The sequence below is a fragment of the Salmo salar genome, chromosome ssa07 (genome assembly GCF_905237065.1).
Source record: "Salmo salar chromosome ssa07, Ssal_v3.1, whole genome shotgun sequence".
NCBI lineage: Eukaryota > Metazoa > Chordata > Actinopteri > Salmoniformes > Salmonidae > Salmo > Salmo salar.
The window spans coordinates 16,421,143-16,444,981 of NC_059448.1; the positions used below are offsets into that span (position 1 = coordinate 16,421,143).

Genomic DNA, 23,839 nt, shown 5'->3' on the forward strand with positions numbered 1-23,839 from the left:
TACGCAAAGAATTAGTTCTGGGAATGCTTTTTTTGTACTGCATTCTAGATCCTTTGGAAGCATCATGTTGCTGATGGAGTCAAGATGGGGGAAAAAATCTGAAATACCCCTTCTCTCTTTCACATTGGCCGTGTCCCAATACATGTACTTGCATTCTAAACTGTAGGCGTTTATTTTTTTATATAGTATGTGAAATTTTGAGAATGTATGCTTTTAAATGCCAGGATGTCATACTCATTTCGGATTTTCATCTAGTAGAATTCGCTGCACACTATTGAGAACGAGAATAGTTTTTCGAGACCGACGTGTTTGACAACCACTGATGATCAACTGTACCAAAATGAACGAATGGCGGCAATCAACGCAATGGTGCATTAATGACACATTCTCAGTAGGATGATACTAGTATGCTGATATTTGTTGCTTACTGCATTTGTTTTTACTTAACAGTACGTTCTAAACAGTATGTAGTATGATTACTACACAGTATGCAGTTTAAGTAGTAGGCAAGCCTAGATTTCAGACACGACTCCTGCCTCTTATTTAAAACTTGAAATGAATCCGTCGATCTTTCAGAGGGTTGCCAGCTCCTTACGTGTTCAGTGAAGAAACTCGGAACACAAAGCAGGGACTGTTTTATTAGCAGAAAAGCAAGCTGGGTTTTACGACACCCAAGGAGAATGGGAAAAGGACGCCATGAATAGCCAAGAGTTCCTCTTTAATCTTTTGCCTTTAGAAAGGAGGAAAAAGGGGCCAAACATTCTGCATTTATGGCAGAAAGCATCGCATTGTCCTTCTCTGTTTGCTTTCAACTGTTCTCTTTCATGCCCATGGCGTGTTCACTGGCCCCACTCCAAATACATTACACACACACACACACACACACACACACGCTAATCTCCCTTAACCATTTCCCTGCCAGAACCAGCAGAGGCATTGCAACCTAAAGCCAAACGTGTCCACGGGGTGGGGTGGGTGGGGGATGTAGGAGCTGTGTGTGATGGTGGGGATTTACCCTACAGTACTGGTCTTAAATGGGAAGTAGGGTGGGTGCAGGGTGAGTGGAGACAAATGCCAGGTGCTCAGTCCTCTCCACGGGCTGCCATGACGACCCTGGTGGCCCAGTCCTGGCTAGCCCTACTCGCGTCCTTTTGATCTGGGCTTCCACCATGCTGTGTAGGCCTGGGGTAAACAAGGAACCACCAAAGTGGAGGGAGAGAGTAGTAAGAAGAGCGGAAAAAGCCTCAAGGCCCCACCAGTACACACGGCTAGATCATATGAACGGACTCGTAGGTCAGGCTAACTTCCCTGTCATGTAATTGAGACAGGCTCTGCATCATGGACGTGTCCATTTGTTAGCGTTTGCCTAATTTTGTGCCACAGTAAACAAACTAGTCCCTCATCTATATGAAATGTGTAGGCTGTGTGCACGTCACCGTCCATGCTGTCCTGCTCCTTTCTCAGAGAAACAGTAGTAGTTTGCGGCTGGTTTTGTGTTTGTGGAGTGCTACACGTCTGCGAGTTAAAAGTAGTTTGTGTTAGATTGACCTACTCCACGACCAAACTGAAAGCTCACAGAACCTTAATTCACATCAAAACTAGCTTGTTTGCTCAACCTCCTGCTGAATCGAGAGCAAATTAACAGACGTTTTGGCCAAGTCCAGCGACGTTCATCTTGTGCCTGTCTCACACTTTGGGACCCTCTGAAAGAGAAGAGAGGGCAGATTGATTAGAGCAATCTACGACTAAAGTCATGTTTATTGTCCTTTAAGAGGGCTGCTTTGGTGGCTTTGAGCAAGGCAAGACAAAAGCCCCTAAAGCAGAGTGGCGGTGAGATTTACGACGTACTGAAGAAGCCTGGACCCATAAACCAATAGACCAGCTGCATGTTTGTTGTCTAAGTTGACGGCCATTGAAGTTTCCATGCCTTTTGACCTCGCTCTGTACCTAGAATGGCTCTGTACCATGCCCTAAGGGGCGAACTGTCTATTGGAGGCTCGCGCTCTCTATCAGCACTCTCCTCTCTCTCGAGCGCTCTCTCTCTCTCCTTGCTTGTGCTCTCTCGCTCTCTCTCTCGCTCGCTCTCTCTCCTTGCTCGAGCGCTCGCTCTCTCTCTCTCTCTCTCTCTCTCTGCTCTCTCTCTCGCTCTCTCTCTCGCTCTCTCTCTCGCTCTCTCTCTCGCTCTCTCTCTCGCTCTCTCTCTCGCTCTCTCTCTCGCTCTCTCTCTCGCTCTCTCTCGCTCTCTCTCTCTCTCTCTCTCGCTCTCTCTCTCTCTCTGCTCGAGCGCTCCCTCTCTCTCTCTCTCTCTCTCTCTCTTTGCTCGAGCGCTCGCTCTCTCTCTCTCTCTCTCTCTCTTGCTCGAGCGCTCTCTCTCTCTCTGCTCGAGCGCTCTCGCTCTCTCTCTCTCTCTCTCTCTGCTCGAGCTCGCTCGCTCTCTCTCTCTCTCTCTCTCTCTCTCCTTGCTCGAGCGCTCGCTCTCTCTTTCTCTCCTTGCTCGAGCGCTCGCTCTCTCTCTCTCTCCTTGCTCAAGTGCTCGCTCTCTCTCTCTCTCTCTCTCCTTGCTCGAGCGCTCGCTCGCTCTCTCTCTCTCTCTCTCTCTTGCTCGAGCGCTCGCTCTCTCTCTCTCTCCTTGCTCGAGCGCTCGTCGCTCTCTCTCTCTCTCTCTCTCTCTCTCTCCTTGCTCGAGCGCTCGCTCGCTCTCTCTCTCTCTCTCTCCTTGCTCGAGCGCTCGCTCGCTCTCTCTCTCTCTCTCTCTCCTTGCTCGAGCGCTCGCTTCTCTCTCTCTCTCTCCTTGCTCGAGCGCTCGCTCTCTCTCTCTCTCTCTCCTTGCTCGAGCGCTCGCTCTCTCTCTCTCTCTCTCCTTGCTCGAGCGCTGCTCTCTCTCTCTCTCTCCTTGCTCGAGCGCTCGCTCTCTCTCTCTCCTTGCTCGAGCGCTCGCTCTCTCTCTCTCTCATTGCTCGAGCGCTCTCTCTCTCTCTCTCTCCTTGCTCGAGCGCTCTCTCTCTCTCTCTCCTTGCTCGAGCGCTCGCTCTCTCTCTCTCTCCTTGCTCGAGCGCCGCTCTCTCTCTCTCTCTCCTTGCTCGAGCGCCTCTCTCTCTCTCTCTCCTTGCTCGAGCGCTCGCTCTCTCTCTCTCTCCTTGCTCGAGCGCTCGCTCGCTCTCTCTCTCCTTGCTCGAGCGCTCGCTCTCTCTCTCTCCTTGCTCGAGCGCTCTCTCTCTCTCTCTCTCCTTGCTCGAGCGCTCTCTCTCTCTCTCTCTCCTTGCTCGAGCGCCGCTCTCTCTCTCTCTCCTTGCTCGAGCGCGCTCTCTCTCTCTCTCCTTGCTCGAGCTCGCTCTCTCTCTCTCTCATTGCTCGAGCGCTCGCTCTCTCTCTCTCTCTCCTTGCTCGAGCGCTCGCTCTCTCTCTCTCTCTCTCCTTGCTCGAGCGCTCGCTCTCTCTCTCTCTCTCTCTGTGCTCCCCTGGCTCGCGCGCTCTCTGTGCTCCCCTGGCTCGCGCGCTCTCTGTGCTCTCCTCTCTCGCTCTCTCTCTCGAGCGCGCTCTCTGCTCTCCTCTCTCGCTCTCTCTCTCTCGAGCACTCTCCTGGCTGGTGCGCTCGTCGCTCTCCTGGCTGGCGCGCTCGTCGCTCTCCTGGCTGGCGCGCTCGTCGCTCTCCTGGCTGGCGCGCTCGTCGCTCTCCTGGCTGGCGCGCTCGTCGCTCTCCTGGCTGGCGCGCTCGTCGCGCTCGCCCTCTCCTCTGCTCGCGCTCGTCCTCTCCTCTGCTCGCGCACTAGTCCTCTCCTCTGCTCGCGCGCTAGTCCTCTCCTGGCGCTCGCCCTCTCCTCTGCTCGTCCTCTCCTCTGCTCGCGCGCTCGTCCTCTCCTCTCGCTCTCTCGAGCGCTCTCTGTGCTCTCCTCTCTCGCTCTCTCTCTCAAGCGCTCTCTCTCGAGCGCACTCTCCTGGCTCGCGCGCTCGTCGCTCTCCTGGCTCGCCCTCTCCTCTGCTCGCGCGCTCGTCCTCTCCTGGCGCTCGCCCTCTCCTCTGCTCGCGCGCTCGTCCTCTCCTGGCGCTCGCCCTCTCCTCTGCTCGCACGCTCGTCCTCTCCTGGCGCTCGCCCTCTCCTCTGCTCGCGCGCTAGTCCTCTCCTGGCGCTGGCGCGCTCGTCGCGCTCGCCCTCTCCTCTGCTCGCGCGCTCGTCCTCTCCTCTGCTCGCGCGCTCGTCCTCTCCTCTGCTCGCGCACTAGTCCTCTCCTCTGCTCGCGCGCTAGTCCTCTCCTGGCGCTCGCCCTCTCCTCTGCTCGTCCTCTCCTCTGCTCGCGCGCTCGTCCTCTCCTCTCGCTCTCTCGAGCGCACTCTGTGCTCTCCTCTCTCGCTCTCTCTCTCAAGCGCTCTCTCTCGAGCGCACTCTCCTGGCTCGCGCGCTCGTCGCTCTCCTGGCTCGCCCTCTCCTCTGCTCGCGCGCTCGTCCTCTCCTGGCGCTCGCCCTCTCCTCTGCTCGCGCGCTCGTCCTCTCCTGGCGCTCGCCCTCTCCTCTGCTCGCACGCTCGTCCTCTCCTGGCGCTCGCCCTCTCCTCTGCTCGCACGCTCGTCCTCTCCTGGCGCTCGCCCTCTCCTCTGCTCGCACGCTCGTCCTCTCCTGGCGCTCGCCCTCTCCTCTGCTCGCACGCTCGTCCTCTCCTGGCGCTCGCCCTCTCCTCTGCTCGCACGCTCGTCCTCTCCTGGCGCTCGCCCTCTCCTCTGCTCGCGCGCTAGTCCTCTCCTGGCGCTCGTCCTCTCCTCTGCTCGCACGCTCGTCCTCTCCTCTGCTCGCGCGCTCGTCCTCTCCTGCGCTCGTCCTCTGCTCTGCTCGCGCGCTCGCCCTCTGCTCTGCTCGCGCGCTCGCCCTCTGCTCTGCTCGCACGCTCGCCCTCTGCTCTGCTCGCGCTCGCCCTCTGCTCTGCTCTGCTCGCGCGCTCGTCCTCTGCTCTGCTCGTCCTCTCCTGCGCTCGCCCTCTGCTCTGCTCGCACGCTCGCCCTCTGCTCTGCTCGCGCGCTCGCCCTCTACTCTCGGCTCTCCTCTCTCTCGGGCTCTCCTCTCTTTCTCTTTCAGGATGGTTTTAACGTTGCTCTCTTCTTTTTACAAGTGCCTAGTTTTTGGCTGGACAAAAGAGAGAGAAGCGTCTTGATTTACAACAGAGGCCTCTGACCATGCATTTGATGTCGATGAGACACCCAGACAGACAAACAGGCTGTAAAACGCTCCAGAGGGAGAGAATCAAAGATTCTTGCATGACTCCCCAGGACCACACAGGGGGCTCGGTTTTAGTGCACCCCACTCGCCAGCCTGACACTTGGCAGCTTCGGGTGGGTTGTGGTGTGTGTGTGTGTGTGTGTGTAATGGACATGTGTTGACGCTTCCACAATTGGAATGGAGATGCCTTGCTGCACACCTCACAAGCCAGACAGGAAACGGAAGCCATGCAGTGATCAACACCTGGAAAACCTCCAATCCAATGAATTACTTCCATTTGTGTCCTCTAGAAAATAGTTTTGCCTCTCCATTCAGGCTCCATTCGAGCCCTTATCAGCTGAAAACATTTTTGCACTAGCCATGTCCTGGCTGTAAATCACTGCATTGTGCTGCCTTGGCTTGGTTTTTCCAAGGGGTCATCTGAGAGGAATGTAAACAAATTAATTCAGATTAACTTTAATGGCTCCTTCAAATGTCCTTTTGGGCCACCCTCCAAAGAGGATTAACTTAATGGTTAATTATTTTCTCTTTCTCCTGAAAGGAACCATCAGCTTTAGCCCCTTTTGTGCTGACTTAAAATAGCGGGCAAAATGTACAACTACTTGTTGTAGAGCGACTTGGATATGGAAGTTGGTGTAATCAGTGAACTTCTGGTGACATTTGGATTGCAGTATTCTATGCACACATCTTCCTCCCTGTAATAAAATGAGTGTCAGTAAGGATATGACTAGGTGATGATCTATATACAGTTGAAGTCGGAAGTTTACATACACCTTAGCCAAATACATTTAAACTGAGTTTTTCACAATTCCTGACATTTAATCCTAGTAAAAATTCCCTGTCTTAGGTCAGTTAGGATCACCACTTTATTTTAAGAATGTGTATTAAATTGTTTAACTTGGGTCAAACGTTTGGGGTAGCCTTCCACAAGCCTCCCACAATAAGCTGGATGAATTATGGCCCATTCCTCCTGACAGAGCTGGTGTAACTGAGTCAGGTTTGTAGGCCTCTTTGCTCACACACACTTTTTCAGTTCTGCCAACAAATTTCTATAGGATTGAGGTCAGGGCTTTGTGATGGCCACTCCAATACCTTGACTTTGTTGTCCTTAAGCCATTTTGCCACAACTTTGGAAGTACGCTTGGGGTCATTGTCCATTTGGAAGACCCATTTGCGACCAAGCTTTATCTTCCTGACTGTCTTGAGATGTTGCTTCAATATATATACATAATTTCCCTTTCTCATGATGCCATCTATTTTCTGAAATGCACCAGTCCCTCCTGCAGCAAAGCACCCCCACAACATGATGCTGCCACCCCCGTGCTTCACGGTTGGGATGGTGTTCTTCGGCTTGCAAGCATCCCCCTTTTTCCTCCAAACATAACGATGGTCATTATGGCCAAACAGTTCTATTTTTGTTTCACCAGACCAGAGGATATTTCTCCAAAAAGTACGCTCTTTGTCCACATTTGCAGTTGCTAACCGTAGTCTGGGTTTTTTATGGCGGTTTTGGAGCAGCGGCTTCTTCCTTGCTGAGTGGCCTTTTCAGGTTATGTTGATATAGGACTCGTTTTACTGTGGATATAGATACTTTTGTACCGGTTTCCTCCAGCATCTTCACAAGGTCCTTTGCTGTTGTTCTGGGATTGATTTGCACTTTTCACACAAGTACGTTCATCTCTAGGAGACAGAATGCGTCTCCTTCCTGAGCGGTATGATAGCTGCGTGGTCCCATGGTGTTTATACTTGCGTACTATTGTTTGTACAGATGAACGTGGTACCTTCAGGCATTTGGAAATTTCTACCAAGGATGAACCAGACTTGTGGAGGTCTACAATTTGTTTTTCTGAGGTCTTGGCTGATTTCTTTTGATTTCCTCATGATGTCAAGCAAAGAGGCACTGAGTTTGAAGGTAGGCCTTGAAATACATCCACAGGTACACCTCCAATTGACTCAAATTATGTCAATTAGCCTATCAGAAGCTTCTAAAGCCATGACGTCATTTTCTGGAATTTTCCAAGCTGTTTAAAGGCACAGTCAACTTAGTGTATTTAAACTTCTGACCCACTGGAATTGTGATACACGAATTATAAATTAAATAATCTGTAATCAACTGTTGGAATAATTACGTGTGTCATGCACAAAGTAGACGTCCTAACCGACTTGCCAAAACTATAGTTTGTTAACAAGAAATATGTGGAGGGGTTGAAAAACGAGTTTTAATGATTCCAACCTAAGTGCATGTTAACTTCTGACTTCAACTGTAGCAGTGGTTCTCAAGCTGTGGGGCGTGGGATCGTCTTTCCCAGGGGAGACCAGTGATCAATATATTTGAATTGGTTTGTGTTAAACTCGGGTAATCTGATGGACGATGGTCTGACTCAACACAGAAAACTTGAGTTGTTGATTTGCACGTGCAACTGTGTGAATGTAACAGGTTCGCTGTGCATGCGGCATCTCCATTGGGATTTTTCTAGACTGTGTACATGTCTGGCCCCAGAAATGTGTTGCCTTTGCATTTTGGGAATTGAACAGAATCCCCTTTTATTGTGAGTGTACTGCACAGTCTACCTTTTGTTGGCTGCCTTCCTGCCCAACTGTGTTTGTGAGGTGTGAATACTGTTCTCAGCCTAAAGCATTGTAAATCTACGGTCATTAGGTTGTGTATGTGTGACAAGCCCAGATTTACGGGGGAAAAGACGGTTAAGCCCATCAGGATGGAAGGTAGAGAGAAGATAATGGGAATAACTTTATCTCAAATCACCTCACGTTGCGAAGTGTCACTCAATTCAATTTCAATTAAATTTAAAGGGCTTTATTGGCATGGGAAAAATGTTTACATTGCCAAAGCAAGTGAAATTGGATAATAAACAAAAGTGAAATAAGCAATAAAACATTTACAGTAAACATTACACTTAGTTCCAAAAGAATGAAGACATTTCAAATGTCATTGTCTATATACCGTGTTGTAATGATGTTCAAATAGTTAAAGTACAAAAGGGAAAACAATAAACATAAAAATAGGTTGTATTTACAGTGGTGTTTTGTTTTTCACTGGTTGCCCTTGTCTTCTGGCAACAGGTCAAAAATCTTGCAGCTGTGATGGCACACTGGTATTTCACCCAATATATATATGGGAGTTTATCAAAATTGGATTTGTGGATCTGTGTAATGTAAAGGAAATATCTATCTCTATGGTCATACATTTGGCAGGAGGTTAGGAAGTGCAGCTCAGTTTCCACCTCATTTTGTGGGCAGTGTGCACATAGCCTGTCTTCTCTTGAGAGCCAGGTCTGCCTTTGGCGGCCTTTCTCAATAGCAAGGCTATGCTCACTGAGTCTTTACATAGTCAAAGCTTTCCTTAAGTTTGGGTCAGTCACAGTGGTCAGGTATTCTGAAACTGTGTACTCTCTGTTTAGGGCCAAATAGCGTTCTAGTTTGCTGTGTTTTTTGTTAATTCTTTACAATGTGTCAAGAAATTATATTTTTGTTTTCTCATGATTTAGTTGAGTCTAATTGTGTTGCTGTCCTGGGGCTCTGTGGGGTGTGTTTGTGAACAGAGCCACAGGACCAGCTTGCTTAGGGGGCTCTTCTCCAGGTTCATCTCTCTGTAGGTGATGGCTTTGTTATGGAAGGTTTTCTGGATTTTGATAATTAGCGGGTATCGGGCCTAATTCTGCTCTGCATGCATTATTTGGTGTTTTACGTTGTACACGGAGGATATTTTTTGCAGAGTTCTGCATGCAGAGTCCCATTTTGTGAATTCTTGGTTGGTGAGCGGGACCCCAGACCTTACAACCATAAAGGGCAATGGGTTCTATAACTGATTCAAGTATTTTTAGCCAGATCCTAATTGGTATGTTGAATTTTATGTTCCTTTTGATGGCATAGAAGCCCCTTCTTGCCTTGTCTCTCAGATCGTTCATAGCTTTGTGGAATTTGTCTGTCCACTGATGTTTAGGCCGAGGTATGTGTCGTTTTTTTTGTGTGCTCTAGGGCAACGGTGTCTAGATGGAATTTGTATTCATGGTCCTGGCAACTGGATAAAAAAAATTTGGAACACCGTTTTTTTTGTCTTACTGAGATTTACTGTCAGGGCCCAGGTCTGACAGAATCTGTGCAGAAGATCTAGGTGCTGCTGTAGGCCCTCCTTGGTTGGGGACCGAAGCACCAGATCATCAGCAAACAGTGGACATTTGACTTCAGATTCTCTCCCTCTTTCTCTACCACTGCCCTACACCTTTTGTGGTAATTGTATGCTCCCCTAACTGGACTCATTGGCTGCTGATAGCATCACTGTCCTCCCTCAGTGTTTTGTGCACACTGTGTTTGCACCCTACGCGATGGGCTTTGTTCACTCTGCGATCGCTGGTGTTACCATGTAGTATATCTCTAATAGTTTATGGGTCTCTTGTCTCTCTCCCTCTCTCCTTTTCCCCAGTCGGAGCAGCCCAGTCCGGCCAGCTCCAGCTCCAGTTCCAGTTCAGGCTTTGCAGCCAGCCACAAACGGCAAGGTAACCCCAGAACCTATGCATACACACCTTTTTCCAGATCACCCAGAAATAACTATACATTTTTTGGGGGGTATTGGTCACGACAAAGGGGTGGCATTACATTTTGAATCACTTCCACTCACTTCTATGCGTGTGTTTTTGTTCCATGGACACAGTGGCCGAGTTCGTCCGCAGGAAGGTAGGGGCCGTCCCTGGCACAGCCCACACAGGTATACTCACACCTGACTACAGTCCTGGGATGGAATCACAAGACTAAGCATGATGAGTTGACAGTGAAATGTGTATATGAAGTTGTGAGCTCCTCTTCACTGACTCTCTCTCACACACACAGTGTTAGGTCCTCTTCGTTCGATAATCCATGACCTGCAGTCGGAAGACAATGAGGACGACTCGGAGGACGACGACGACAACGACATGGACTCTGACCTGGAGCGACCGGTGCACACGCACATGACACACCGCCATCGCCGGTAGGTAGCGCCTGGCCATTGTCATGGCCCTTCTGGCCCCTCCCGTTGTCGTGTTCAATAGGGCTGTAATGAACTGGCAACTCGGGTACCACCTGCTATTGTTGTGCCCTTGAGCAAGGCTCTTTATCTAAAAATAGTTTCAAGGACCCTGCTCTGACCTTGTGCTGCTCCTAGGTGTGTGTGTGTGTGTGTGTGTGTGTGTGTGTGTGTGTGTGTGTGTGTGTGTGTGTGTGGTTGTACAATTGGATGAAAAACAACCTCAGACTAATTCCTATTTTAAATAATAGTTGTATTGTAATTCTTGTCATCCTCTTTGTCTGCAGGGTCAGCTTGAGTGACGGCAGTGAGAGCGAGAACAGCTCAGCCCCCTCTCCCCCCTCTCGACACGAGCCCCCGCCTTTACTAAAGACCAGTAATAACCAGGTAAGACCAGGTGAAATGATAAGCAGTTGTCAGAGGATTGTTTCTTACATGTTAACAGTAAAATAAACTGGTATCCCTGATGTTGAATATTTTCACATCCTAGAGTAGCCAAACAATAGTTCCCAACCACAATTAGTCCAACGGAATTGACCAAATACGGTTTTTCCCCCTTTTATGTAAATATTTGTATGTAAATACTGTATTAGCATAAACACTTTGCTGGGAGGAAACCTTCTAATGTGTAGTTTGCCATTTTGCTCCTCATTATGAAATTCAACACGGCTGTTATTGTTATCCAATGCTGCTCGTAGGGAAACATCTGTCGTATTAGCATCCCGTAATTCCCATGATGCATTTCCTTCATACGCCAACCACACTGTTATGTAAATAATGACTGTTGTGTGAACAAATCAGCGGTTTCCCAGCGAGCACGTATGGTAATTCCTTATCTGGGTTGTATTCCTTAGGAACAAAACAGAAACAAACCGGTTGAAACTGGAATGGTCCTTCTTGAACTAGTCCAAAAGAAACAGTTGTTTGCCATTGCGAAACGTTTTTGCTACGTTGTGTACTAATGAATACAACCCTGATGTCTCGCAGATACTGGAGGTGAAGCAAACGAAGCAGGATAAGAATAAAAACATCGACTGTGACAAGGTGAGTAGCTTCCTTGCCGTTGGGTTTTATGTAGATTAGGTCATACCAGTGGAGTTACATTGGGTGTAATCTTACGCTGAAGAAGTCTTCATGTTCACCGAGGCTCATCTAAATGGACAGGACACAGACACTCTTCCTTGGTCATCCAACCCGTTGCTCTCTCTGTCATAGTCCCAGATGGTGTGACTAGATAACAGGCCTGGGTCAAATACATACTTGAAGGTTTGCTTGATTTAGCTTGAGTTTGCACTTTTGGAACTATTGAATTGGTATCTCACTCACTCAGGCTTACCTGGATGAGCTGGTGGAGCTACACAGACGACTGATGACACTGAGAGAGAGGCACATACTACAACAGGTGAGGTTTAATACTGTGTGTGTGTGTGTGTGTGTGTGTGTGTGTGTGTGTGTGTGTGTAGTACATGTGTTTTCAGAAAACAACCTGTTTGCAGTTCATGTTTGCATAGAAGATGTTACTTGCTAGGGTGGTTTTGTTTGGGCTTGTATGTCAAACAAATTCATACTGTATGTTACTCGACACATTACAGTCCAGAACTTCATCTATGTGTGTCTGGAAACGATAGATTATTTGGTTAACCTTTTTTCCACTCCGTCTAAGAGCAAACGTCCTCTTGTTTATGTTCACAAGGCCTATCATATGACAGCATTAATGGCGATTCCCAGCCGCAGTTGCCAAGGAGCGGCCTCGCTCGTTCTCCTAATGAAAAGTTTGGCTCCGAGCAGCATCGGTGGAAAAACTCATCCCCAAACAACATTAGCAAGTGGAGCGCTGACTCGTGGCGTAATCAAGCTAATCCTCTGAGCGTTTAGAGTTCGGAGCGGCGATCCACGTCCTCAGAAAACGAGACATGGGAATGATTAACTTTCCAACCTCCCAACACTGTTTTTCCTCCCCAGTCTCTCTGTTTGGGAAAACTACAAATTTAAGAATGGGCTTATGTCATTGTGGAGTCTTTTTAAAGTAGATTGTCTGTCTGCCCATGGGAGATTTTTTTTGTATTTTTGTCATTGTGATGAAAACCAAAAATGGGGACTGTGTTTATATCCAATAGAAATTAATCTGTCATGGCAAATGGAAAATGGAAGTATCAGCCAAAATGCTGTCCTACATGACCAAAACCAGGTCTGAAAAATCTTGGTGTGGTTCCATCTCTGCGGATACAAGCGGGGGGAAGGGGTTGTTGCGACTCGACTTGCAAGCGTCTATCTGCTGTGTCATAACAATGGGCGGAGTCTCCCTGCACTCCTGAATCCGGCCTGCGCTCGGAGGGAGGAGGGGAAATGTGTTCCGTCTGGCACTTTGTAGTGTGAACCGGATCTCTCTCTCACACACACACACACACACACACACACACACACACACACTCCTATCGGAGGAGAACTAGAACCAATAAGACACCAGCCAAGGAAAAAGCATCATTCCCATTAGGGTCTCTCCCTCTCTGATACAGGGTTCTGCATGCGAGGGATGGGATAGAGTGAATTGGGGGGGGGGGTCCCCATTCCAAGTTCAACCAACACTAGCCCACCAACCGCTCAATTACTTTTCCCACAAATGTGTTTTTAATAAGTATTGTGTGAGGTCCAACATTGTCTATAACTAGGCTGCTCTCTAAGACAGTACTGCACATACAAAGAAACTCAGCTGCTGGTCAATACAGTTTAATATCAGCTGCTTAGACATACTATATTATCCAAGCAACATTCCTCTTTTGTTTTAGGAAGAGGAGGACATGCATGGAATTTAATTGGTCTGTTTGTTGAATGTGGAATATTCAACGTAAAGAAATGTGTACACTTTCTCCATTCTTGCTGGGATTTGGGTTTACATACTGTAGTTTGAGTGTTAACTGACAGCTTTTCTTTTTGTGCCTTCTCTTGCCTCCCAGATCGTCAACCTCATCGAGGAGACTGGACACTTCCACATCACAAACACAACTTTTGACTTTGACCTCTGTTCCCTGGACAAAATCACGGTACGGAAGCTCCAGAGTTACCTGGAAACCTCTGGGACGTCATGAGGTCTGGGAGCAGCTAGCTGCCACGAGGAAGAACTTTGGATTCTTCCTCTTATTTGTTTTTTTACTTGAACTTTCGCTGTGTTGCAAAAAAGACTACCGGCCGGCCCCTGCCCTGGGTCCTTGTGCCTGGTGGTTATGGTCGGGCCACTCTACTCGTTGGAACCTGGCTCTCCACACGACCAGGGTAGCCCGCGAGCGACACAGACCTGAACGGCGTGTCGCATCACCCTTGAGATGAGTCCTGTCGACCAGGAATATCACCCAGAAAGCCTTGAAAGAATTCCACAGTTAACAAAAACAATTGGGGGGAAGAAACGGAGACCTTGCTCTTAAAACGAATGTGCATATTATTATCATGTATGAGTGTAGTTTTTGTTCTTTGTGACGAATGATGCATGTTCAACACTGCCTTACCACATTTGTCAGTCTTTATTTATTGAGTTTGAGTTTCAGGTGTGCGTGTTAATAGTAGCAAAACAGAATTAGTCTTGTGCAAGCACTTCACAATATGCATCTCTCTGGCTCTGGAAGGATGGTGGAGCAACGTTGAGATTTCAATTATCTCGTGACGGATCAGTCAATCGTCCCTCTCTCTATATGAGGAAATCTGCCTTCTCAAACGGTATGTTATCAGTACCCAATTGTACAAGCTGAGACCAATCATGGACTCACAATTGTATTAATTGCAACAATTTATATTCCATTCTTGGTACCAAAAACTTGAATTGATGTATTGGATGATGACTAGGCAAATTTCAGAAGTGTGCTGCATGTCGTTTTTACAAGCTCTCGGTTGTATTCCGCAGCTCTTGCTGTCCACAAGTTGAAACCAAGTGTGTGTGTGTGTGTGTGTGTGTGTGTGTGTGTGTGTGTGTGTGTGTGTGTGTGTGTGTGTGTGTGTGTGTGTGTGTGTGTGTGTGTGTGTGAGAGACCAATCTATTGTCAGCAGGCCTGTGCTAAAAATGAACCATTTTGAATCCTGGGATTTTGATGGAAGAAATGTACTCAAAGATATTGAATCTTATTTATTTCACGGGGAAGTCGGTTGCCAAATCAAAGTTGTGTGTTAGAATTGAGAAAAAAATCAAACTGAGAAAAACATGTTTTTGTTCAACTTGTTATGGAGGACATTTTCCTTTTTGCTAATATGAGGAATTAAAGTTGATTTGGTTTAGTCTGCCGAGCGACGCCTCAATGGGAATACCAGTGGTCGTAGGTACTCACTGGGCCACACAAAGGCAGGATGTTGTTTTGCTTGACCCATGTCTGCCTTAAGTTCTTGTGTATTCTTAGGACATACAATAAAATGTGTATTTTGTACAGATGAGGATATGTGCAACCTGTGGTGAAAGCAGTTATTGGCACGGTGTGATTTTAAAATGTCTTTTTGTACGTTGTTGCAATGTCTTGTTGATTGACTTGCATTTTGTCCTAATTTCTCCAGTTTAATTTCTAAGCCCAAAGATGTTTGTTTTGTTTGGGATGTCATGATGTAGTCTTTATTTGCATATAAACTGTATATGTGATAACAATGTCATCCTTCATTTTTTTTGGAAGGTTTGAAAGTATACCATAGATTTAAAATCCCAACAAACGTGTGCTTTAGTCAAAGCTGTAACTGCCTTGTGGTGCATCCACATCATGCAGCTAATTATTTCATTCTTTCTTTCTTAGAGAAAGTAATACAGTTCAAATGCAGACCCCACTCACACTTAGCTAGTTAAGTGTGGCCCAAATTTCTTTTTTTGCTTTATTTGGGAGAGAAACAAGATTATTTAAGGAATATCCTATATTTAGTGAGAAGGGGGTGTTAGGAATGGACATAAACACCAACCTTTTCAAAGGGCTATTTAATGCATGGGTCTGTGCAGGAGGGTAAAATGTTACAGAACATTAACATTTAAATATATTGTGCAGAACAGATATCGGTCCTCAGTTCAGCTCCATATACATTGCATTCCCATCTGCAACATTCTGAATGTTTTGCTCTACTGAATACACCCCAGTTATCCTCTGCGTCTAGCAAATTATCTCCATCAGTCTCCTACCTCTTACCTATTAAGATGTACAGGGTGAGGTTGTTAGAGAAATTTGCAGTCTTGAATGTGGACATTATTTTCCTCAGTCTCTGCTGTCAGTTCTACCTGATCAGACCCATTTACTGTGTGGTTTCTCAGACACGTTGCAGAGTTGCAATTCCAAATGCACAGTTGTAATTTCTTTGAGGACACTGGTTTTGTGTGATCCAAGGTTTCGCATTTGTGATGTTTCCTTCTAGTCACTGAACTCCAAGGACAACTTGGTAATTTGATAACAACCCTAGTTTTCTTCAACTAGCCACTGAATATAAATGTCACTATTCTTTTAAACTAAGTGTAGATGATTTCTGAGTAGGTGTTGATTCATTATATTTTGATTCTTGGAGACCTAAAGTAAATGGGTAGCCTTGTCTGAGCCAGAATGGTCCGTTAGTGCAGGACTCCATCTCCTGTTTCTGTAGTCTACAAGTACACCCCCTTGACCAGATGCTAGTCTATTGCTGAGACATAAGAGCAATTGTAAAAGGGGGAAAAGTTCACAAACACAGTTTAATGATGACAGGTCTCGGGTCAGAATGCCAATCCCTTCTTCAATAAGATGACAGGAATTGTGTAGCATGTGGTTTTTAGGTTTGTTAATGTGGTGGTTGGACCTAAACGTTTGGAAGGCATCCAAACTCCCCATTTTTGGCGAGGGGATGGGAAGGTGAAGGAAGTCTCATGCTCAGGCCTTTCATCAAGGGGGAAGGCATTTGTCTCTGTCAAACATGGATCAAAATGGTTGCTCACCAAATCGAAAGCCTTTCAGATCTCGCTGCCAAGATTAGTTGTACTGGGCCCTGTCCAGGAGTATGTAACGTCACAGAACGTTAAGATAGAAATGTATTGTTTCAGATAATATTCTGACATGTAGAATATGGAATCACATCAGCTCTATTCATTAGCCTATATTTCTATCTGCAACACACAATATACCCATATTGATTTCAATCGGTGTGGATGAGGGGAAAAGAAGTGAAAGGGGATACCACTTTAGACTGTTGAGATGCACCCCCTAACAATCTTCCTTCCTGTTGTCCTCTAGAATCAGGGTTTCGTCCAAAATGACACCCTATTCCTTGTGTAGTGCACTGCTTTTGACCAGAGCCCTGCACTATAATGGTAGTAAGGGGTGCTGGACGTGTTACGCCATGGCCACCAACGGATGTGCTAAGCCATGGCCACCAACGGATGTGCTAAGCCATGGCCACCAACGGATGTGCTAAGCCAGCCAACTTAACACAACATTTGGAGCAGCTGGACAGTGGGAATGGTGGCGGTGCCAAGGTATTTCCAGAATGTGATACACTTCTAATCGCGTTAACATGGCTCCATCATACGCCACAATTCTGATTTGTGTAAGAGCCCGAGGCTATTCCCAATTGGCCATTCAGTTATCACACTATTTGCAGGAGCGGAAGAGAGTCATTCCCAACAGGAATCTTAAAGACATTACTCGTTCTAGAAATAATTTACTCGTTCTAGAAATAATTTACTAATGTCACTATTGTTGCTGGGGTTTTTTTTCCTTTGGGAAGTTACTTAATGCCAAGAATGAGATTGAGAAGGTTTTAAATAACCAGAACATCTACTGACTATGTATTTCCTTTTGTGACTTTTTTTAAAGACAATTTCACACAAGCAATTTTGTCTCTCACTCTGTGTGGAACTAGAAAGAAGGGGCTTGCTTACACTTCACTTGTTTTGCTGACATAACTGTTTCAGTAATATCTGAGAGCATTATACTCTGTCACACCATTTAAGAAGAGGATCTTGTTTGATTGTGGTCTGTCTGAGCAATGCTGAGTGCTGGCAATTGCATCACTTCAAAGATGTTCACGCAAGCTTATTTTCAATGGCCTGGTTTATGTATCCGTGTACATGATAGTGCAGGCTACGAGGCAACAGGGCTGAGCTTCAGAGCTTAACCAGCTGCTTTTTGTCACTCGATAATTATGGATTTGACATGGCTGGATCCTTCAATCGTTTTCCCCCTCCTTTCTTCATGACAGTGTGTTTAGATTGTCCACAAGTTTATTTTTTTTTCTCCCTCAGCCATGGTTCTTCTCAACTCTACACTCGTTGGGATTCGCTGCAGCAGACACACCCCTGCGTCGTCCGCAGCAACGACGCCATCCGACGACGAGATCATAATCCCGAGAGAGACGGTGGGGACGAGAGGAGGAGGAGGATGAAGAGAAGTGTTTTCCATTAGTGTCTGCCTTGGGGATCCTAGATGACTTTAAGCTGTTGCACAGTGTCCAGCCACAGAGAGAGGTCGGTGGAAGCAGTTCAGTCATGGCCAGCAGCAGGACATCCTGTTTGAGCTACCAAATACAATTTCCTCAACAACAACAAAAAAAGCAGGATGGGGAGAGACCTCTGAAATAAGCTCCCACAGAAGAGACATTGAGAGATATCGCTCCCTCTCTTCCGCCACCCCTCTGGAAGGCAATCAAAAAGCACCTAAAGGAAGTAATTAAAGCTGAAGGTTGATAAAGTCTCACCTCCCCTACCGTCTAAGCCCCCTCCTTCCCTCCCTAAAGGCATGCTCCAGACTGTTTGCGACAAAGGCCCCCTAAATGCTGACATCACAAAGAAAAGTGTTCCTTTGCATCCACAGGTTTACACTGGCTCCAGTGTTGTTCAGCAGGCAAGAAAAATGACTAAGTGTTTTTAGGATGACCACCTGTAGGTGTCCAATGAGAAGGCTAATTTGTGTTTTCAGTTTGACAAAGTGACTTACAATATGTTATCTGAATTTTGCATTGTGTGCTTTGGGCATGAAATCCATCATATGTAGACAAATGAAGTAACATCTGCTAAAATCGACTCAATATTCAAGTTGCAATAGGCCTACTGTTCACCTAAATTGAACCTAAAGTGTGAATAAGCCATGTCAAGTGTAATTCCAGTGTACCGTGTATTTTCAGGGAGGAAATTGATGGTGAATGGCATCCACCGAAGCATTCCCGCCTCCCATTTGCCAAGAGATTTCATCCTCCCAGACTAATCTGCTATTGTCATTAAATTTGCCCCCAGTGACAATAATTCAAAGGCATTTATCATATGCTTTAGCTTAGTTGTGTCCCGGCTCTTTTTTTTCTCTGTGTGGCCAATCGCGTTGACCTTGCTGTCAGCTCTCCTGTAAAATTCTGGGTGGCAGCTCTGTTGCCCTGAAAGCGGCATACAAATTAGCTTTTTAAAAATCAGATCAAGTTATGTAAAGAACAAAAGCAAGCAGACATCAGAGGATGGGGAGAGGAGGGGAGGGGAGCAGGGCGTGGGGGGGGGAATTCCCCTAGCTCACCATACAGACAGGGGGACCAGACGAGGGCTGCATAAAGGGTTCCCAAACAGCCGGGTCCCCAGACGCCCTGGATTTGATTATTTATCCAGCCCCCCTGCCCACACCCTCCTCTTTCCACCCCCAAACCTTGTGCCATCCCTTCCCACCCTGACAGCCCACCCCAGTCTGTGTGAGCCCGCAGACACTCCCTCACAAACGCACACACACAATGCCTGCCACAAAACCCTCAGAAAAGGAGAGGGTGGGGGGGGGGACACAAGGGGAGAAAAGTAGACAAATCTGTTGGAACCCCAACTTTCAATGGAATCTCATCCACTGAAGACAGATTCCAGACCTGTTCTCTCATACTGCTGTCTGTCTGTTCTGGTGACTTGGCCATGTGTAGTGTGCTGATGTATTAGGAAAGCTGAAACCAGCAGCACCTAGCACCTGCCACCAAACTGACCAAAGTGTTGAACTTGAAAGAGGAAGAGAGAACATCTCGAATTCAATCACTATGCCTGTTGACCATCTTTCCCTTCCCTACTGTCTTGTCAAACCACACGTTGCTTTTTACTAATCAGTAAGTATATCCTCCTTCATGATATATTGTGCTGGGAAGATATTATACTTAAGCAATAAGGCACGAGGAGGTGTGGTATATGGCCAATATAACACGGCTAAGGACTGTTCTTAAGCACGACGCAATGTGGAGTGCCTGGATACAGCACTTAGCCGTGGTATATTGGCCACATACCACAAACCCCCTCGGGCCTTATTGCTGTTATAAACTGGTTATCAACATAATTAGAGCAGTAAAAATAAATGTTTTGTCATACCTGTCATATAGGGTCTGATATACCATGGCTTCAGCCAATCAGTGTTCAGTATTCAGGGCTCGTACCACCCATTTTATAATTTTGCATTACTATCATATGAAGACAAAAATGTTTTGTGGGGAGCAATAAAATATAAGAAAAGATTAACAATGAACTTTAACACCAGGATGAGTAGTAACAAAACTGTAATAGCATAAAGAATTTATTCAGTTACTCCAGAGCCATATAGTTATATACTGTATATTTAGATATTTATCTAAATGTTATCCAAAGATAGATATTTATCTAAATATATAGTTAAGCCTACTCCTGTTAATAATGATCTCAGTTCTGTAATACTGGATTCAAAGGTTCATAATAATAGTCAACAGGAAACCCCTGTCTTGCACGGCAGCACTTTCCTCCATTGACAGTAGTAAATTCCCATTCCCATAATCTCGTGATGACACGCTGATATGCACGTTCCATTAAAACTTCATAAAGCTTAAATACTCCCTGTGCCTCTCTCTGAAGGCCCCAGATGTGGAGGATAGTTTCCAGCAGGATGTAGGGAAACTCCATGAATGCTTCCCAGTGGCACCGTATTCCCTATATAGTGCACTATTTTTTTTTTAACGGAGCCCTATGGGCCCTGGTCAAAAGTAGTGCACTCTGTAGGGAATAGAGTGCCATTTGGGACGCAGCCCAACTGTACAGCCTCAAGGTGTGCACTGCTTATTTCCTGCAATGTAATTGAAAACAAATGACCCTTTTCTTTCTCATCTTAATTAACTTAAAGCGGTTAAAGCGGCAATCGGCAGTTGGAACAATTATAAAACGTAACCGCTGTTTCGGTAAAAAGCTGAAGAATGGGGCTGGAGAAATGTAATCACTCATAAATGGAGTTATGGATTGGACGGACCATCCATAATATCAAAATGATAGTTTGAACCATGTTTTCAGGCTACATTTTGTGTTTGTTTAGATTTACTTTGTTTACAAACGTTTGTGTAAAACCAAGCTTATATTTTGGGTTCTGATGGGGTATGGCAGTGGAACTAAGCTTATGTGGCATTTATAAGTTATATTCTACAAGCATCAATGGGTACATATCAATGTATATGTCCAGAAATGAATGTATCATCTACAGATTGCCCCTTTAATGGTTCAATGCTGCGGTGCTTTGTTGGCCCGGTTCTCAGTTTGAGAACTGTGTAGACTGAAATGGTCTTGATCGAGAAAAAGGCTCATTAGCCAACTGCTTTTCATCATGGATACAAAACAAATCAATAGGCCAATAAATCGACTGCCTTTGCAGAATAGGATTAATTGAAGAACAACTATTTAAAGGAGTTTGATGTTCTTACAGTGGATATTAGAATGACCTAACATTAACTTGCCACAGTAAAATGCTTCACACTCAGTGTATGGGTAGTATGGGACTTGGTCTTCCATCATCCAATGAAATTGTGAGCTAACCTTATGAGCTGGCTATTTTATTCAACAGCAAATATGTGAAGCCAATTAGCCCGTCCTCCCCATTTCTCCTACCAGGACAAGAGAATCAACCCCTCATCCACCTACTTCACCAATCTCACCAGGCTGAATCAGGCCATGCTGTAATGCCCACAGGCTGACAGACAGGCTGACAACTCGCAGTCTTCCTGCCCTGACAGAAGAAAAGAGATGATCGTATTACTGATGATCCCGGAAGTTTCTTGGCTGGCTGGCTTTGCCCTTAAAGAAATGAGGACGACTGTCTGTGCTCATTGCTGGTAATGAATCAGTTGAAACTCTGGAACCTTTAGAATTGGAGGCACTGCATCTCAGTGCTAGAGGAGTCACTACAAACACGCTGGTTCGAATCCAGGCTGTATCACAACCGGCCATGATTGGGAGTCCCATAGGGCGGCACGCAATTGGCCCAGTGTCGTCCGGGTTTGGCCGGCGTAGGCCGTCATTGTAAATAAGAATTTGTTCTAAACTGACTTGCAGAGTCATTAACAGAAATCCCATGCAGCCTTGTATACAAGTTGGAACACTGGAATGTGAGATGGAATCTACACCATTATGATGATAGAAACCCTCATTATTTACTTTACTGATTTTTCAATTTGAGTAATTATTTCTATATAGCCTACACTTTCTCTGAACTTCTAATGCGAGTGGGGCAGGTGTTGCTTCATGACAATGGACGCAAGAGCAAACTGCTCACCGATTTGACACTCCAACGCAGTTCCATCCGCTATGCGGGAGTCAGCTATCGTCGGTTAGCGCTGATCTGATTGAATCTAGGCCCAAGTCATGTTTGTCAATAAAATGTATTTGAATGCCACATTACCAAGAATGCACTGATTATTGTGAGTCAATCTGGTAATGAGCATATATCCCACTGCACGCCTTTAATTTGCTTTCTGTTGACAAAATTGCGTCAAATTAGATTTTCAGGACACAAAGGATGAGGAGCTGTTTCATTTTTCTAATGAATGGGGAAACTATAGCCCAGCTGTTAATTACTGCATGGAGATCTACTGAGGCATATCTCGGCAATATGTCACTCAGCATGTTATGTGGCTTCAAATGCCCGCTGTGATACCTTACAGACAGTGTGGGAGAAAATGCATTGGTGTATTCATTAGTCGCACAGTGTAGCAAAACATTTTTCACCATCGCAATATTTTTGCAAAGAAAACTGTTTCGTCTAAAAGGAAAACATTTTGCAACGAAAATGCGTTTCTATTAGACAAATTCAGTTAGGGACCTCCTGTTTTGTTCCATTTGCTTCCGTTTGTTTCCTAGTGAATACACACCTGGCATATCTTCATGCATCTCTTACATTATCAGGCACTGTCAATTATCAATGTTCATCCTAATGACCGAGTTCTCTCATAAATCAAGAACAATAGAATGTCAATGGACATTACTGTAACCACTAGCAAGTTATCTGGGGTGTATTCATTAGTGTACACCATAGCAAAACGTTCTGCATCGAAAAACACGTTTTGGATCAATTCAAGTAGGTCCCTCCCTGTTTGGTTCCTAGTGAATACACCCCTGGTTTGTGAAAGAGGTAGTCAATATACACTGAGTGTACAAAACATTAAGAACACCTTCCTACTATTGAGTTGCAAGAGCAGGTATTCTTTATGTTTTTTACACTCTGTGTATGGTTTAGTTTATATAGTTCTTGACATAGTGTATGGCTAGGTGCCACCACATTTAAATCTACAAAATGTATAATCATTATGAAAAAGCTAAATTGGAACTTGAAATTGTGGGGGGAATACCTTGATATTGTGCATGTTTATAACCAATTTATAACAATTATTTATCACCGTATTTCCCCCTGCCAAGATATCTCCCTAAATATCTCTGGCGAGTTACTTGGTGAGGAATAATGTGACACTCAAGCCAAGGCCTGCCTTTGTCGTATCGCACACCTGTATAGTTAGTTCACTCCCGGCCCAGTCACAACAGCTGTAGATCTCTATTGTCATTCATGAAGTGTTACTCCTCAAAAGGAATTCTGACTTTTCCACAACTTGGGTGGCTGTGGCTAAAAAGACATGGTTGAATAAGATCTAGATGTTGGTAAATGCTATTGATCTTCAGCAGCAAGTCAAGAAGTGATCCCTTTCTTCAAACAAGCATACATTCAATAGATGCAAAGATCTAACCCGTGGTGACAGCTATGATCTTCATTTTTGCCAGAGACGGTCTATGTTGCTAGTCTCAAAGGACCAACATACACCATGCTGCAATTGTGACGCCTAGTGGCCATTATAAACTAGATCATTTAGAATCATTTATATACCTGAACGTGTCCATCATAGTTATCTACAAGATAGAAGAGAGACACAGTACATCTACTGACATCCATTTAAAAGAAAATCTGATGTAGTTTGATACATTGTGTCAATGTACCACTCAGAACAAACTTGGGCTTTTTGTAGATAGACGACAATAGCCAAACCGTGCTGTCAGTCGGAGCTGGAAATGTGTTGAGGAAATGCAAGAGAGCAGAAAATTCCCACAAACATTTTATAGATATGAAAGCTTGCTTTCCTAAGGTTCTCTCTGGCTGTAGCATTCGTCACGCTCACTGTAGCAATTTCTCCTGTGCGATACAGGCTCACTGAGATAAAGCCTTTCCTGCATATGAGAGTTTTAGGATTTCATTTCTGATGCAGTGACAATAGCCTGGCTGACACGACACACCTGGTACACAGTAATGGAATGCTGAAGACCTCAAGTTTGGTGTCAGACTGACAGGCGCCCCATACTGGCTGAAGCATTTTGTCACTGTGCACCCATATGATTTCTCCCCTGTGTATATGTATGC

At 45.7% G+C, this 23,839-nt stretch overlaps 1 protein-coding gene across 2 annotated transcripts in view; it reads left to right on the top strand.

Annotated features, from left to right (window-relative positions):
• The window catches only part of LOC106608634 (protein AF-9), a 65,118-nt gene extending 50,277 nt beyond the window's left edge, over positions 1 to 14,841 (top strand). For both annotated transcript variants that reach the window (XM_045721604.1, XM_014206701.2), the window contains exons 8-14: positions 9,648 to 9,720; positions 9,876 to 9,929; positions 10,052 to 10,190; positions 10,514 to 10,613; positions 11,214 to 11,270; positions 11,557 to 11,628; positions 13,181 to 14,841. In XM_045721604.1, coding sequence (XP_045577560.1) covers positions 9,648 to 9,720; positions 9,876 to 9,929; positions 10,052 to 10,190; positions 10,514 to 10,613; positions 11,214 to 11,270; positions 11,557 to 11,628; positions 13,181 to 13,312 — 627 coding nt within the window. In that variant the 3' untranslated portion in view covers positions 13,313 to 14,841. The remainder of the gene's footprint in view (positions 1 to 9,647; positions 9,721 to 9,875; positions 9,930 to 10,051; positions 10,191 to 10,513; positions 10,614 to 11,213; positions 11,271 to 11,556; positions 11,629 to 13,180) is intronic.
• Positions 14,842 to 23,839: the final 8,998 nt, after the last annotated feature.